This window comes from Bactrocera tryoni, chromosome 5, assembly GCF_016617805.1.
Source record: "Bactrocera tryoni isolate S06 chromosome 5, CSIRO_BtryS06_freeze2, whole genome shotgun sequence".
NCBI classification, from domain to species: domain Eukaryota; kingdom Metazoa; phylum Arthropoda; class Insecta; order Diptera; family Tephritidae; genus Bactrocera; species Bactrocera tryoni.
The window spans coordinates 30763476-30781340 of record NC_052503.1 but is presented as its reverse complement, the minus strand read 5'-3'; the positions used below and the strand labels follow the sequence as shown (position 1 = coordinate 30781340).

General features: G+C 32.3%; 1 protein-coding gene across 5 annotated transcripts in view; it reads right to left on the bottom strand.

Moving 5' to 3' along the window:
• Positions 1–2482: 2482 nt before the first annotated feature.
• Positions 2483–17865, bottom strand: part of LOC120777126 (proton-coupled amino acid transporter-like protein CG1139) — a 92712-nt gene continuing 77329 nt past the window's right edge. For 4 of the 5 annotated variants that reach the window (XM_040108271.1, XM_040108274.1, XM_040108273.1 and 1 more), the window contains exons 2-6: positions 12078–12160; positions 11601–11744; positions 4383–5195; positions 4161–4320; positions 2483–3103 (exon numbers count right to left, since the gene is read on the bottom strand). In XM_040108271.1, the coding sequence (XP_039964205.1) occupies positions 2822–3103; positions 4161–4320; positions 4383–5195; positions 11601–11744; positions 12078–12160 (1482 nt within the window). In that variant the 3' untranslated portion in view covers positions 2483–2821. Of the gene's footprint in view, positions 3104–4160; positions 4321–4382; positions 5196–11600; positions 11745–12077; positions 12161–16611; positions 17283–17865 lie in introns of those variants that run through there. The other variant, XM_040108270.1, reaches the window with a different exon arrangement.

Sequence of the window (17865 nt, the reverse complement as noted above, 5' to 3'; positions counted from 1 at the left end):
ATGTTTTTTTTTTTTTGTTTTTGGTTTTCATTTTTTAATGAGTTTTGGAAATTTGGGTCTTTTTGGTGTTTTGATGATTTTTTGTTGATGATTAGCTTTTAGCCAAATTTGTATGAGTGTGTGTGTGTGATTATTTTCATATGATTACTTTAAATTACTTATTTAAAAATAAAAATAATAATAACAACACAATTGTGTTAGTGTTAGGAACATTTGCAACAAATAAGATTTGGTAGTAGTTACACGCTTCTTCTTGTTCTTCTCTTTTCGTTAATTGGTTAGTAAATTTGTCATGCAATCACGTGCGCTCAGCGGAGTCACGTGACGTGGGCAAAATATATAAATTCCTTTATTGAGATTTAAAGCAAAAGTTTTTGAAATAAAATTAAAAAAAAAATCTTCCGATCTATTAAATTTAAAAAAATTAAAATTAAAAAATTAATAATTTAAATTAAAAAAACCAAAATTTAAATATTAAAAAAATAATTGTAATTAAGAGCAAAATCTTTTTAAGTTGGAAAAAACTTAAGATGAAAACTAACGAAATATATTACACAATTTAAAATTATAATAAAATTACAAGAAAAATTTAAATTAAATTATTTAAATTTAAAAAGTTTTGAAAATTGAATTACAGTTTTTAGAGGTAGCATAAAAAAAAATTATTAAAAACAATTATATATTTATTTAAGAATATTTTCAGGGTAAAGTTAATTAAAACTTACCACAAATTTTTGAAACAATAATTTTTAATGTTTAAATAAAATTAAAGAAATATTTTATTTTCTGATGTTTATTTTTTCCTCTCTTGATATTTAAAGAGAAATTTTAAGGTTCAAATTAAACCCAAAAATAATTCTAACAAACAATTTAATTTAAATTTGAAATAATTAAATCAAAATTTGAAAAACTAATTAAAATTTGGAAATATTTAATCTAATTTTACATCAATTAATTAAAAAAAATGAATTTTAAAATTTTATTCAAAAAATAATAATTAATTTGAAATAATTAAATAAAATTTGAAAAATTAAAATTAAAATTTGAAAAAATTTATTCAATATATTTCAATTAATTAAAAAATTTAATATTAAATTTTATAAAACAAAAATAAATCAATTTAAAATTTAATATGAGAAGAATTAATTAATTCAAAATTTAATTTTTTTAATTTAATTAAAAAAAATTACATCAAAAACAATTTAAAATTGGATGAAAAAAAGTTAATTAATTAATATTTAAAGAAAAACTTTAAAGTTCAAAATAAGAACAAAGCTAAATTAGAAATAAAAATTAAATTGAATTTACTTAAATAAAAAATAAATTAAATGTTACAAAAAGATTTTAATTGAAAAAAAATTAAAATAAAATAATTAATAAAAATTTAAAAAAATTAATAATATTAGCTTATTATTAAAACACTGCAATGTTGCTATTTGATTACTTATATGGCCACCAAAATAAAAAAAAAGTTTTGAAGCTGAAATTAAAAACTTAATTTCGAAATGTTTGTGAAAAATTAAAAAAAAAAATTAAAAAAATTAAAATTAAATTAAAAGAAATTAAAAACATAAACTGAAATAAAAAAAAGTTTTGTAGTTGAAATACAAAATTTTAATTTAAAAGTACTTTTAAAAATTAAAAAAAAAAATCAAATTGATAAAAAAATAATTATATTTTTTCATATTTTAATAAAAAAAAAATTTAAATAATAAACTGACACAAAATTAAAAATAAATAATATAAAGCATAAAAATTTAAAATTTTAAAAATAATAATTTAAAAATATAAAAAAAATTAAACAAAAAAAGTTATTATTTTAAAATTACTTTTAAATCACTGCAAATTCACAATTTGTTTACAAATATCTTGTTTACCGTTAAAATTAAAGCATTTAATTATATGTATATATATATGTTTTAACTTTTTCGCTAAAAGTTTGCGCAAACCATTTGCTCAACAATCTGCGTCAACAGCCACGTAAACCACATAGAGTGAATACTTTGTTTGCATATTTAGTAAATTAGAAATTATAAATTAGCATAAACTTGCATTAAAAATAAAATCTTTGTTTCTTTGCAAAAGAGAAAACTTCACAGACCAATTGGAGTTCGCCAGCTGGACGCATGCGGACGCAGCCGGCGAAGGAACAAAAAAAATACTACAATATTACTACTACTTTGCTTGCCGCTTTTGTGCTTGCCACACGCTTGTGGCGCGCAAACGAAATCAAAATTTTACATACATACATTACATTGTTTTTGTTTTTGCTTTTGCTTTCCATTTACAAACTAAATAAAAATCTTACATGACTAAATCAACTGTGTGGCGCAGCGCAGATACACGCTGCATGTAAAGTTCAACGGTAATTTGTTCAGAAAACGGTGATTTCTTTAAGATTTTTGTTTTGTTTCTCATTATTCGCGAATATATAAATGTTAAAATTAACGCTTTACTCTACAAATGTGTATGTGTGTGTGTGTGTGTTTGCTTACTAATTACAATTAGTTCTACGAATTGTGTTAACTGTTCATTTGTTTTGGTTTGGTTTGGTTAAAATTACTGTTCGATATGCAAAATACGCGCGCGCATCGACATAAAGCTGCATTTATTGTTGTTATTGTATTTTTTTTCATTTTTTGTTTTTTGTTTACGCTTCCTACTAAACTACATCACTAACGCTATATGCATATGTATTTATGTATATATATATATGTATGTATATTAGATTATTATTATCTTGCATAATTAAATTTATATTTTTTTTGTGTTTTTGTTTTTGTTACTTTGTGATACTGCAGGTCACTCACGAATGCTTCAATTATGAGGCATTTTCACCAATATGGCCACCACTGAATTCGGCATGGAACTCGAGTATGCTTACGTATAAGCCGGTTACGAAGCCCACAATGCCGAAGATAATCAGTCCGATATCCTTCCATAGGCGCCACTTGAAGCGGCCATAGCCGGGATCCTCATGGTACACAGCCAATTCGATGACCGATGGTATGATCATGCCGAGCGTACTCAGGCACACAGCACCGATAAGTGAGATGAAGGGACCCAAATTGGGTAACGCAACGGCAATGGCGCCGCAAAGGATCTGAAATAAAGGAAATAAATATGTTAATAAATATTTGGTATTATATTTAGGCCGAAGAGATCAAAAACCCTCCCCAGGGTTATGCGTTGGGCTTGGAATCCGACACTTAAAAAACGCCCGCAATGAAAAGATCAAAACAGAGTAAGGTTCACCGGAAAATTTATGGTTCTTTTCGCAACGACGAATACCGCAGTCGATGGAACGATGAGCTGCACGAGATATGCGGCGACATTGGCTAGTACAGCGAATTAAGAGGGAGGGGCTACGCTGGCTAGGTCATGTCGTCAGAATGGATGAAAACACTCAAGCTCTGAGAGTATTCGACCTACTATCCACCGGGGAAAGCAGAGGAAGAGAAAACCTCCACTCCGTTGGAAAATCACCAAGCATTTGGTCCTAAGCTCACTTTTCATAGAATCAAAGAATCTAACTTAGCCGCAGTTCCATTCTCAAAAGCGATCGGGTCTACTCGTATATAATTGGAACGGACTCGCCGAAAACTGCCAGCACTACATAAAATACATTTGTGGAATTTTTTAAGTCGCTAGAACAACAATATAACCTCAGAAGCTTGAATAGGATTATCAAGGAAATTTTCAACCGGTGGATCTTATGTAGAGTTAAAATCTAAAACTATTGGAACGGCGTCTCGAAAGTTGGGGTATATTTCTGATATAAAAAAAGATCTTCCTAAAATTTACAAGCCATCGAACGTCCAAGGTGCTTTCAAACCTTTCTTCCTTTCTTTCAGTATAATTCTACAGGTATAAGTTTTAGTCATTAGCTTTTCACAATCTGGCATAATTTGTATCGAATACTATGATAGATGGACTCTCTTAGACCGGACCGTAACCTTTGAGATCTTGGTTTTCAAGAACTACTTCAGAGATACATAAATAGGAATACCGTTTCAGGTTACCTACCGATTATAAATGTACCAGGCTTACTTACTTCTAGCAAAAGCTCGGTTGAGACTAAAAGTTTTAATAATCTAAAAGCTTTTTGTCTCATCCATACACCATGTATTTATACCATAAAGTAAAAATCAAATACTTACCACCAAAGCAATACGCAGCGCGTATTCGCTAATATTTTTGCGCTCCTCGGAGATCTTATGCGAAATGCCCTTCCAAATGATGCTCACCGGCACATAGAACTGCAATGTAAATGTGAAGAAGATCGCAATGGCAATCATAAGCTTGACAGACTGAGCCAATCTGTAAACCAAAAGTACGTCAATTAGAATATTACAATAACAACAACATGCACAAGAACTTACTTGTCTTCTGCCGGCAAATTCAACGTAATGCTGCCTTGGGTCTTCGAGCCATACTTCAAGTAACCAAAGAATCCGACCAAAGTGTACAGCGAAATCACAACACCCATACCGAAATTCAACACCGATGGGCAACCAATGAAATGTGTAGGGTTCTTCATGTCGTTCTCCAACGACATAACTACACCAATACCTTCCAACGCGAAGATGACAGTGCCGAAGAAGAGTGGCCACTGCACGACATTCACAATGCCCTCGCGTTCCGATGGTGCAGGCAAATCATCGAATACATAGTAGAATGTAATCACAATGCCAACAAACATCAAAATATTGGCGATCATCGAGAAGGGTGTGAGATACTTCAGATTACGCACCAGGCACATTACCAACAATGGGCAGGTAACGATCACAATCCATACGCGGATATTCAATGGTTCGTCCATATATTCATCCAGCACCGCCTTGACATTTGTGCCGACGAACACCAGATAAATGCAACAGCAGCCAATCAAATCGATGACAAGGAAGACATTTACCATGAAACGGATGAAACGAGACCAGCGATTCAAACCGGGCGGTCCGTCGAGGAAGGCTTGTTCGGCCACATCGGCGAAACCCATCATCGGTATTTTACGCCGCCGACAGAGAATGTGCGCGCATTTGACGAGTATATGCACACAGTAGGTGCAAAGTGTACCCACCGCAAAGGTGGCGATTAAGCCCAACCACAGACCAGCATTCATGAAGGCCATCGGCATGGCAAGTATGCCGGAGCCGAGTGAACCCTTCAGCAGATGCACGAAGGTCTCCATATCGCTGGAAGAGAAAGAAAAGTCAAATATTAGTATAAATAAAGGATTCTCGTATTTTATTTTAGGTTTATATACATTTATTCGAGGTAATAAGTTCGATGGCCAGGAGAGTACCAGGTTTGTAACTTAACCCATAATCCACTTTTAGTAAAATGATCGCTTTGAGTTTTAAATACTTTTTTTCACAATAAGCCTACATCTATATTGTATCAGTTCGTTCTTTTTTTCAATGCTCATCTCTTTCCTATAATAAGTTTTGAAGTCCCGTCTCTGCACAAGAGTTCGTCTTCAATCTGACTAACTGTTACTTGTTGCACTTTTCAAATATTATATATTTCTCCCTACTACTTCTAAAGAAATTTCCATAGGGTTACACATCTTTACTGTACCTAAATTCGATCGCCATGTTAGGATAGGTTAAGAAGTCGATCTTAACAGGTATTTTACATGGAAAGCTTAGAGCACCGTTCCGTTGTGCTTTCTAAAACTCCTAAGTGAACATAAGACCCTCATAAATCGATGATGATTTACACATATCACACATTATGTGAGACGGCTAATGCCACTTTCGGCCATCTTCTTCCATATAGATTTGACAATTTGTGTCCGATAAAATTTTTAGCCTCATGGCATAAATGCCTGTTGGACAGCGTCAATTAAGAATCTCTCTAATCATCCACAGCAACTGTAGAAGTTTCCAATATATTTAACTTCCAGGCGCTGTTATACGAAAACAAATAATTTAACGCCAAACTTAGATTCAATAAAGGACTATCTTCAGAAGGCTGCGGAAAATACAATGCAGAGATGTCCGATAACAAATATTCGAAGAGTTCATCTAATTGGAGAGTCCACATTATCAAGAAACCTTATAACGGTTTTAGAAAGTTTGGCGATGTAAATGGTTAATAAGCTTTACAATACCTACATACTCGTATGTATAGTATTTTATATTCCTCCCAAAGGTGCTTAGAAATAGTATTATTAGTTGATTAGTTGGAATCGGGAAGAGGATGGAGCCATGTGTAGAAGTTCATGCAAGTGAGGAAAGTTCACTGATTGCCATTCTATTGGAAGTGGGCAGAAATGATTATTTTACATAAGGCTTAAGCAGCTCACGACTTACGGTCTTAGACCAAGTATCCTCTGGGTAGCCAAGAAACATGCGGTTAAAGATGAGCTAAAGTGAGAAGGCGATTCATCCCTCCTTAGGAATGTGGGTTTGATTTGGAACCCGCCACTTAAAAAAGCACCTCTACTGAAGAAGACACAACAGCTGATTAGGCCATATCGACCGATTGGATGAAAAACTCTAACTCTGAAAGTATTCGGCGCAGTACCCGCAGAATGAAGCAGAGGAAGATCTCTATTCCGTTGGAAAGACTAGGTGGAGAATGACCTGGCTACACTTGGAATCGCCAAACAGCAAAAAGGAAAAACTACTGGTGCGCTGTTATAAACTCGGCTAAAACCGCGTAAGCGGTGTCTACGCCAATAAAAAAGAAGTAGGAGTTGGAATTGGGTTCATTTATGGCTTGAAGTTCAAGTATTTTCCAAATGTGTTTCAACTATTAATATACATTTCCTAAAAAATAAAAAATAAGGAAAATAATAAACATAGCTAACCTTTTACACAAAATGATGAGACTATCTAATGAACCGTGCCCACGAAGGTCGGGTCTAAGTAATCGAAAAGTACCTAGATTTTTATTCGGCCAAGAAATTATTTCAAGAATGGTTTTGCCGCTACAACAACAACAACACTCTCCAATGAAGGGTCAATTTGAATATCAGAACGGTCTTAAGTATTTTGATTTTGAAATATCAGAAAGATCTTAAGTTCGTTGACGGGTTAAACGGTAAATAAGCAGTCCTTAAACTATACAGCTTGAAAATTCCTCCCGACAATGCCTATAAATATGTTATTAATTAGAATCTGGAACTCTTATGTATCGAAACACAAATTTTTTAAAAGAAATTTCAAACTATAAACGCTAGAAAATGTTACTAAGCGAATAGATTATACATTTTACTTGAAATTTCAGATAGATCTCAATGCCTTCAACGACATATTTCGAAGAAGATTTGAATGTTCCCATATACATATGTATGTATATTTTCAAAAAAAAAGGCAGGCAGACCTGATCAGACCATTAATTTCCGCCTGATCGTCTGTCACGTCTGCAGGAAATATTTTATTGTACAAACAGAGAGCATTCAAATAATTTACCAAATATAGAAGACAATAGCACCCTTAACCCTCTCGCTCTTATTTTAGGTTAACAATGCTTGCAACAAATAGCAAAGATTGCCAAGAAATTGCAAAGGGCGCCAACAAAACAAACTAATCACCGACAGTTGACATAAATTGATGTTGTAGGCGCACCAGAGCATGCATTCGAGTACCATTCTTCTTAAATAAATCACAAAAATAAAATCTATTTAAAAACTCGTCGGTAAAAAAAAATTCTTAAAGTGATAAAGTATTCTTTAAGTGATAAATTCAATCGGAATGTGGGGAAAAACATTAATTAGTTTAAATAATTGAAATCGAAATAAAATTGCAGTCTAAACATAGCTGCTGATCATTGCTTGCTCACTAAATCTCACTCAAGCCGCTCGTGATGGAAAATTACAAATCGATTTAATTGACAATTTCACACAATAAATCGGCGGCTAATTGTCAAAAGCGCTGCAGCAGAGTGTAAAGTGTACCAGAGAGGGGCAAAGAGCACGAGCTACGAGCCAGTGATCTTCGCCGCGGTGAGAGTGTGAGTGTTGAGTGATCGTTTAGCTGGGCTTGGCGCCAACTAACACGCTCGCAAGCAAATACAGAGGAAAATCATATTTTCCACAAATCCAATTAGCGTCTGCAGCTCGGAGACTCATAACCTCATAGCTAAACTAGACGCACACATACATACATATATGTATAACCATAAATTTATGCCAACAAAATTCTCTTTTCAGTGTTGCATTTGTAATTTATCTGCATACATTTGACGCTTTCTTTATCATAATTTGTTTTTTTTTGCATTTTTTTGCTTCGCTCAGCTATTTGCTTCGCATCTATTTATTTTCGGCTGCACTTACACGTACATTTTCGCAATTCTTATTTCAATACCAAGGACACTTCTAAGTGGTGGTGCCAAGTTTCGGCGACGCCATGTGAAAATTTCCGCTGACGTCGTGTCGCGATCTACAGCATACCTTTGTAGCTGCATAATAAGTGGACATATTTGTGCGAGTCTCTCTCGCATGCTGTTGTGTGGGTTTCGAGATCAAAGTTTGATGAAGTGGAAAATTACCGGCAGCCACGTACATTGTTTGCTGATCTCAATGGACTTTTGTTGCGAAAATTTTGCAAAACATTTCGTTGGGTTTTTGGCCGAGGTTTTTTGCGCATTTTCACTGTTTCGATGGCAATGGCCGTACTTGAAGTTCAAGACCATGGAAGATCATTAAAAAACCAATTTGGCAGCTGTTGACTTTATGTACGCCATTTTGTTTCAATTGATGCTTGAGGTCAAAGTTTCGCTTTTCAATATCAAAGGAGCAATTTCCTAAACCGGATATTGTCAATTTCATGTGTGTCATTTAGTAATCAGTAACTTTTTCAAAAACATCACTTTTCTCTGCACAGAATTTAGTAATTTTTCCAAAAGCTTTTTTTAGGTTGATACTTTTAGAACTTGATTTAAGAGTATTTATATGTAAACCCCAATAAACTTATTTCTCACGGTTAGAAGAACACAAAAAAACTACTTCTTTTCACGGTGAGAAGTAGCCAAACAAACTGCTTTCTCACACTTTGAATAACCTTTACTAATTCAGAAACATGTTATCTCATCTTGTTTCCAGATCACTACAATGTGGGTTGGCTACTCCGTCTCACTCTCCTTCGAAAAATTTAAGTAAACTGATAAACTCCATAAGATATAAAATACAATTTTAGCATTTATAGCACTAAATCTCTTCTTGATTGTGATCTAATCCCAAAACAAGATGTTTCAATACAATATGGATGAGCCCTTAGTTTCAATATCAGTTTGAAATTCTCAAACTGACCCAGCAAACGATATCATGTTTCTACTTTTTCTTAAAACCAGTCATAAAATGAGCCTATTTAATTTTATGGTTTCTGAGAATACTTGATAGAACTTGGAAACTTTATATGCGATTGCTAGCTATGTATATGGTTTATAGACCTATAGAGAATGTGTCGAATAGATAGTGAATCAGATAATCCCATGCAGATCTATAATATGATTTAGATTATATGTATAAAATCTTTGACAGAAATTAGTCCAATGCTGTTTTAAGAACGGCCGATTCTTTTTGGATATTTCTTTCAACCAACCAACCTTAAGAATGAAACAACTTATACAATCTGATGGATGGATGTATTTGAGTTATAGATCCAAATACTCAAACTGGTATCTTCGACTGTGACTTCGATTATGGTACGGTATGGTGTAAACTCGGCTATAACCAATAAAGAAGAAAATATGGGTATCTAACGAAAAGTATTCTGGAAATATTTAGTTTAGACATATACATATGGGATGAAAGTTACCATATGTTGAAGAGTAAATCTAATCATGAAATATTCTTTGGCAGAGCAAGGTCTTATGGTAAGATCTTATATAAGATACACCATCAACAGGATTGTTACTCTACCAATGGTGTCATCTATGAGTCACTTATAATAATACAGAACCACAAAACAGGGTCTGGGTTCGAATTCCCATCAAAGTAAGACATACAATCATAATTTCAGCAAAATCAAATTAGTTAGATGAAAATATTTCTTTCATTCTCACTTATTTGCAGTGGGTTGAGAACTTGTAGATCACTTCGCTTCTGAAATAACATCGAAAGTTACGAAAATATTAAGAGATGGTTGTGCAGTATACTTTATTTTCATTGTCAAGTCAATGAAGTAAAAATCTCAAAAATTGACAACCGAAACATTTCAAGTAATTTGGCATTATATTAAATTATTCTATTAAACAACCATGATTATTACACTAAACAACAACAAATCGCCTAAGTTAGACAGTTCTAAGACAAAACACATATGTATATTCAAAGCATATTGGTACTCATCCAAACATCAATCGATCGTTCATAAAGCGCATATTATAGTCACACTGGGAGTTATGTAAATTTTTGTTTTTGTGAGAATAAAAATAATAATATATTTGCAAGGTGGCAGTAATAGGAGGCATCAGCGCGTGACCTTGACACTTTTTGCGCTTTTAATGACGCAAAAGAAATTAATATACAATTAAAAGTGTTGCGATGCGATCATCATCGATCGCAGTGGAAAGTTTCAGTGATCTTTTATGTGGCAAAAAATATTAATTATTATTTTTCCGCAATTTTATGTTAAATTTAAAATGCATTAAAATTATTATTATTTGTTGCCTGTCCATGAGCAATATATATTTTCTTATATTCGCATTAGAAAGCTCACGAGATAGATATTATTCAAATTTGTATGCAAATTTCTTGTGACTCATTTTATTGTGACCAAGTTCGGAGGAAAACAATTATTTTTATTGGAAATTTTATTTTATTCTTTTCATATTACTAGAAGGTGCTTCCCATTTTAGGCTGATAATACGAAGGGAAAAACTAGGAAATTAATTGTTATGAAATATATGAAAACACGTTCATATATTCAATACCTCAACCGATCAACAAACAAGCCTTAAACCATCTTCGATTCGCCACTTTCTCCATACTTATGCAATGTTATATTTTAAATTTCTAGACAAGAAAGTAGTGGAATATCACAGTCTGATAAAACCTTTTGTTTTAAGCTATCTCTACTGAAATCATCGCTTTACAAGATTGTTAGACTATACTGGTTTATACCAGTCTTCATTTAAACCAGTTTGCTCTTCGATTTTCCTTTTTCTAAATAGTATAATTTCAATTCATTCTATGTCAACTTTATTATACCAGTTTATATTATTGATACCAGTTTCTCTGCGGTTCGTCCTTCCTCAAATGGCGTAACCTCAAGTCTACTGTATTATACCAATTTATATTATTTATGTACATAAGTTTTCGGTTCAATTCGCCGTTCTTCAAATGGTATAACCCCAAGTCATTCTATGTTTACTGTATTATACCAGTTTAATTTATTTAAAGCAGTTCTCTGTTCAATGGGCTACTTTGCGAGTGCTATAACTGCTGCTAACCTATTTCTACTTAATTATACCAGTTTTATAATTTATACCAGTTTCTTGTTTTTCGCCACTCTCAAAAATAACCACTGATAACCTATTTCTACTTAATTATACCAGTTTTTCTCAAATTTTTCCAAAATTTTTCATTTTTGCCCAAAGCTCCCACCAAAAAAAATGTTAAAGACATATAGTTAATATACAATACTCACGAGGTCGGGTGATCGACTTTCCGGTGCTCGAACGGATTATAATTGACATCCTCCTCATCGCCTTTTTTACGCGTCAACACCAATGGCAACGTGGATCCGGCGGCCTGTTGTGCCGGCACATCAACCATATCCGGACGTATGAATCTATCCGAAGAAGTGTACATTTCAAACATTGTTGTTGATGAATTATTGTCTACGTTTTTATACATTTTTTTTTTTATTATTTATAATAAATAAACTATTGCACTGCACAAGAGAATAGGTATAGACTTAGAAATAACCAGCACCAAAACTACAACTACGTTTATGTTGCAAGGCAATCAATAACAGTTTTAATATGTTTATAAAATTTTATAATTTTTTTTTCGTTCAATTTTTTTTTTTTTTTTTTATCGATGCCTCAAATTTTAAGTAATCAATTTAAATTGTGTGAAAATATTTAGTAAAATAGACGTGACACGATTTAGTAAAACATACTTTGGTTGACTCGAGTTGATCGCGCTACTCCTCGAACCGGTGTGCGTCTCGTTGTCATAGCTCGCCGATACTGTCGGGATTTTCTGCAAAGATATTTGAATAGCATAAAGAGATCGTTAATTTGAGCCAAATGTACAATTTTCGGTCTTATTTTTAATCACATACATATACACACACACACACACACGCATACACTCATCTATTGTATGTACTTGTGACAGATATCGGTATATTTCTTTTTTATCTTCGAAATTCGGCACATCGTTTTCGTTCTTTTTGCGCGTGTGTGGGTCAAATGTCTCGTTTTTGTTCATCTTTTTATTGGACTTAGGTATATTATGTGCGTTTATAATATATTTCTTAATTTTTGTTATGTGCATATGCTGCATATGTGATATATTTTGTTGTATAAAATAATTCTGACTTGAAAATAAGTTTGTCAACAAAAAAAATAAGAATAAATATTCCCTTCAATTTGGTTATAAATTGGTATATAATTTTAAATGTATTTTTTAAGAAACCATATAACGAAAAATTGGTTTAAATCAGTAACATATTTTATCATCCATACTGCAGCGAAAATTTGTATATTCTTTACTTTTTTTTATTTTTATTTATTTTTTATTTTTGTTATTACTATTTATTTTTTTTATTACCTTTTCTTTTTTTTATATTTTTAACTTTTTTATGTTTATTTTGCTTTATTGGAAAAAATTTATCTCCTTTTTTGGATTTTAATATTTGTGCTTTAATTTTTTTATTACATTCGATAAATAAGATTTTAATTTTTTATACATTGTGCTTTAAATATATTTTAATTAAAGCCTTTTTGTTGATTTATTATTATTTTTTATTTATTTATATTTTTTATAGTTTTTGTTTTTGTATGCAAAATATTCTTAAATTTTTTTTTTATTGAAATTGTTGTGTGTTTTTTTTCTTCTTTTTTCTTTTTGGTATGTTCTGAAAATATTTATTAGATACGTAAATTTTAAATTATATATTTTTAAAATGTTTTATACATAAAAATATTAAAGTAATTTTTATAATATTTATTTTTTTATCATTATTATTTGTTAAAAAATCACTATTTATTTTTTTAAAGGCTGAATTAATTTTTTCTGCTTTTACTAAAATTTTTTTTTAAATAAGATTTTCAATACAAAAATAAATAATATTGTGCACAAAAATTTGCAAAGGTTGAAAAGAGAAGAAATTTTTGTCAAATCAGTTTTGCCAACAAAAAAAAAACAAAAATTAAAAAAAAATAATAAAAATACTTTCATTATTATTTTTACTAAATTTTTTTGAAAACAAATAATTTTATTATAACAACAAAAAATTTCCTTGTTAAAAAAAATAAAAATTTAATTAAATTTCTTTGAAAAAGCAAAATAATCTAAAAATCGGCCACCAATGTAGTTCACACTATTTACAAAAAAAGAACTTATCAGGGCGTTGCGCATTGCGAATGCAACGCTCACTCACTAGAATTGCACACACTTCGGCTACGAACTGTAAAAATCACTCATTCGCACATGCAACCGTTACAACTCGCCGCCGGTGCACAGTGCGTATACGTATCAAAACGACCCTGACTGCTTAGGATGCGAATATGAAGGCATGTAAACACACACTTTTATATTATTATCTACTTATGTATGTGTTGAAAGCTGTTGAAAGATCACAATATTTCTTGTTTACGCTATATTATGTGAAAGTGTGTGAGTTTGTTTGTTTGTATGAAAGTATGTCGAAGAAAATCTTTTAAACAGATGAGCGAAAATGGAAATTTTACGGCGGTCAACCACACAGTGGAGACACGCCAAACGCCTACATGTGGCGGTTTGTTCGCAGAAATATGTACATATTTTCCTATATTTATATATATAAACATTCAATATATATATGTATATAGTATGCACGCCTATATTTACTTAGAATTAAAAACAAAAATGTGAAATGTGACCAAAAACAAGTAAATTCGTTCAATGAATGTTTGTGTTTGCAGTCAACAAAGCCTTCAGTGTTTGTATACCAACAAAAATTAAGCGTTAAATCCGCTAAATGCGTCAGCATGTGATGTTGACTAGAAAACTTAGTAAATAATAGTCCAATGACACATACACCTGTGGCGTCATAACAAAAAAATTTCATAGATTTTCGGTCAAATTTGTGAAAAAATAAATATAAAAGTGAATGAAACGCAATTGTTGATCACAACTACTATAAAAAAATTTAGAAAAAAAGTTCCTTCAATTCTAAAAATATTTTTTTTGTTGTCTATTTTTTCATTAACAAATTGACAGTCTGGAGCAAATTAAAGCCAGGCGGGCTATTTCGTTAATTTGGGCGAATATTCGTGTTTACCAATGTACATATGTATATAAATATTTTTTTTGTTTTTACTCTTCTACATATGTACACATATATACATATAAATGAATGAGTAAATTGAACTGAGCAGCTGCGCTCATCTATTCGCATCAATAAGCAATGCTGAAAGTAAGCGATGAAATATTGCAAACGCAAACAGAAATTGTTTAAAAATATATAAAAATAAAAATTTCACAGACAATAACAAAATGTTTTTTGTATTTTTTTGTGTTTTTCATTTTATGAAAAAATTTAAAAAATTAAAAAAAAATGTTAAAAAAATTAGAAAAAATTAAAATAAAAAATTAAAAAAAAATTAAAAGTAAAAAAAAACAAATTAAATTTCGATTTTCTGAAAAAAGTTTAAAAAATTAAAATTAAAAAGCAAATTAATTAAAATCATTTTTTTTTTCTTTGATTTTTTTATTTTTAATTTTTTTTTTAATTTTTAATTTTTAATTATTTAATTTTTGTAATTTTTTTTAATTATTTAATTTTTTTTTTTAATTTTTTAACTTTTTTCAGCTTTTACATTTTTTTTTTTTAATAGTAATTATTTGTATTTTATTGTTTTCTTTATTTTTTCGTGCAACTTTTGTTAATCAAGTTCATTCACTACACAATTTCTCTCACGCCAAAACATGCCAGATAAATACATATATACACATACATACATACGAATACCTCAATATGTTTGTATGTTTATCGGCAACGCTGTTTATATACGTACAAGTACATATTACCGCAAAACTATATACAACTAAAGCATGTATGTACATATGTATACATATGTTCGTAAACAAGTACATTTGCACGCTTTGTCGGCTCATATGTGGCATTAGAAAATAAAACCAAAACAGACTCACAATAAAATTGCAAAAAAACCAACTTTATCTAATTGTGATTTGCCAGCGCCGCAAATAGAACTCACGAGCGTATCGCGGAAATCGAAAATCAAAATAGTAAAATGTAATAGATTCACTTCACGAGACTCAAAAGGCGCACGCTTCAGTGGGTCGCGGCGCTGAATTCCGTCAATTCACTGACTTATGGGGCATAAAGCAAAGGCAAAATAGTTTACGAAGGCATTTTTACTACAGTAATTAATTTTTCTTAATTATTATATATGTATACATCAAAAAAGGCTTAGTTAGAAATCGAGTGTTGGCGAAAAAATTTTTTAAAAATTTTATCTGCAAGAAAAAAATTAATTAATTAAAATTAATAATTAAATAAATCATTCAAAAATTAATGTAAAAAAAAATACTAAACCTGATATAAATTTTTGTTATCTTTATTAATAACTAAAAAATTTCGCAATTTTCTGTACTGACTTTTTCCTCTGCCTATGTTTTGAATTTTTGTCTCATTTAATTTAGTTAGTTAGAAATATTCTTCTAAATTATTATTCTAAAGTGACGCCAAAAAGTAAGCAATATTTCACTTTTTTATTTATATAAGAAGCCAAAAATTCAAATCTCGTTTCCAAATAATTGAAAAAAAGTTCGCTATATAATTATTAGGGTGGATCAAAAAACAAATATTTTTTCGATTAGTATTCCGAAAAATAGATTCTTAGGCATCTCTCTCCATCTTCTCTTTATTTTTCTAAACATCAGTTAGAAAAATTCTAATCTCGCTTCCAATTAATTGAAAAAAATCTTGCCTACATTTTGGCGCGTATATCTAAGCTGGCTTTTATAGAGCCAAAATCATAATTAACCAATGACATATGTAAATGTGAGCCATTTTTCAAACTTGAAGAAAATCGTCAAGTATATATAAAACGGTAATTTACTGATTTAACATTAAAATCTAGAAACAACTCCCCTCTGGATTCAATAAATAATGGACGAAGACGTTTTCCAAAATAGAATACACCGACTTCTATTTAGTTTTATCAAAATTAACTTCACCAAATCTGTGTAATTTCTTGACTATGAACCTAAAGTTATTTTAACCACTACAACCATCAGCGAAAAATATCCAAGCAAACTATATTCTCAAAAATTATTATTTCGATACTTTATTCCCCACACTTTGCTCAAACCCACCACTTTCATTCACAAAATATTTACAGCAAAATGACGAAACATTTTCCTCAAACTTTTCTTAAACACACTACACTTTCATGCACTAACTCGCTTACTCAACTCACACGCAGCATACTGGCTGTGCCCAGTCCCGACGAGGGCGCTGGTGGCGGTCCACCGGTACTACCTTTGCGACCACCACCACCAACACCATTACGCATGGCCATCTTCAGTTCGCGTCTGCTCAGCGCTGCCGGCGATAAACGCGTCTCACGTATACGCGACTTTGCCGTACTGCCGTCGCGCACACCACCACCCGCACCAATGGAGCCCCGCGTGCCGCTATGCCTGCGCAACGCAATGTCGTAGCTGCTGCTGCCAGCAATGCTGCCGACGTCATCGCCATTGCCGTCGGCGCCTGCTATCGTGAACGTTTGCAGCTCGTGCTGCACGCGCCGCGTTATCGGTGGCTTGGACGAGCTCAGTTTGAATGTTTACGTTGGTCACCGACGCTGAGCGTGAAAAACTGTGCGACATAAACGCGCGCGCACGAAAGCAAAAACGCGAATTTTAGGCGAAATTGTGAAAGCTAGTCAACACTGTGCAATGCGATGCTGTGCGTCCAGTGTCTGCAAGTGACTGAACAAGAATTGGCATACGAACAACAAACAGTCAGTGTCGCCAAATTTTATTATTACATATGTCGTATTTTATTATATTTTCGCGCAAATTTTTCAAGTGCAATTTTGCGGCGCTGACAGAGATTTTACAAATTGCATTTATGCATTAATTCAATTAGAGAAAATCGCGCGGCGCGGCGCGGTATATTTGTATTTATATTTTTTTGTTTCTTTTCTTTCGGTACGTTTTGTGGTGCGCGCGGCCACCAATGCAAGTACCGTCTTTCCGGAAAATCTGTCCTCGACTGTTTCAGCGCCAGTGGAATAGCGCTGATCTGTGAGCGCGGCGCAGCATTTTCGTAGACAAAATTTGCATTTGACTGAGCATCCAAGCGTCGAGTGACGCGCCCACCGACAGTCAAAGTGTCGCAGTGCCAACAGCAGCCACCCATGGCTGGTTCGTCAATTGCGCGCGGGCGTGCAAAATGCGATCGCGATCACAGCGATCAAAACACATAAAACACAACAATGTGCTGCCACTTGACATACAGCTTTACATAGTCGCTCAATTGACATACTAAATACTTGGTAGACGAATTCCCAAAAGTGCTCGTAAAATGTTACCACCATTTAAAGGGGAGAGAACAATGTTGGTTCAGCGCTGAGGCGGTGAAAGGTGCGCGGGTGGCACTCAGCGGTTTAACGATCTTGGCATTTCAATAGGTAAAGTAATGCGATCATCAAATTGGTGATCGCAAT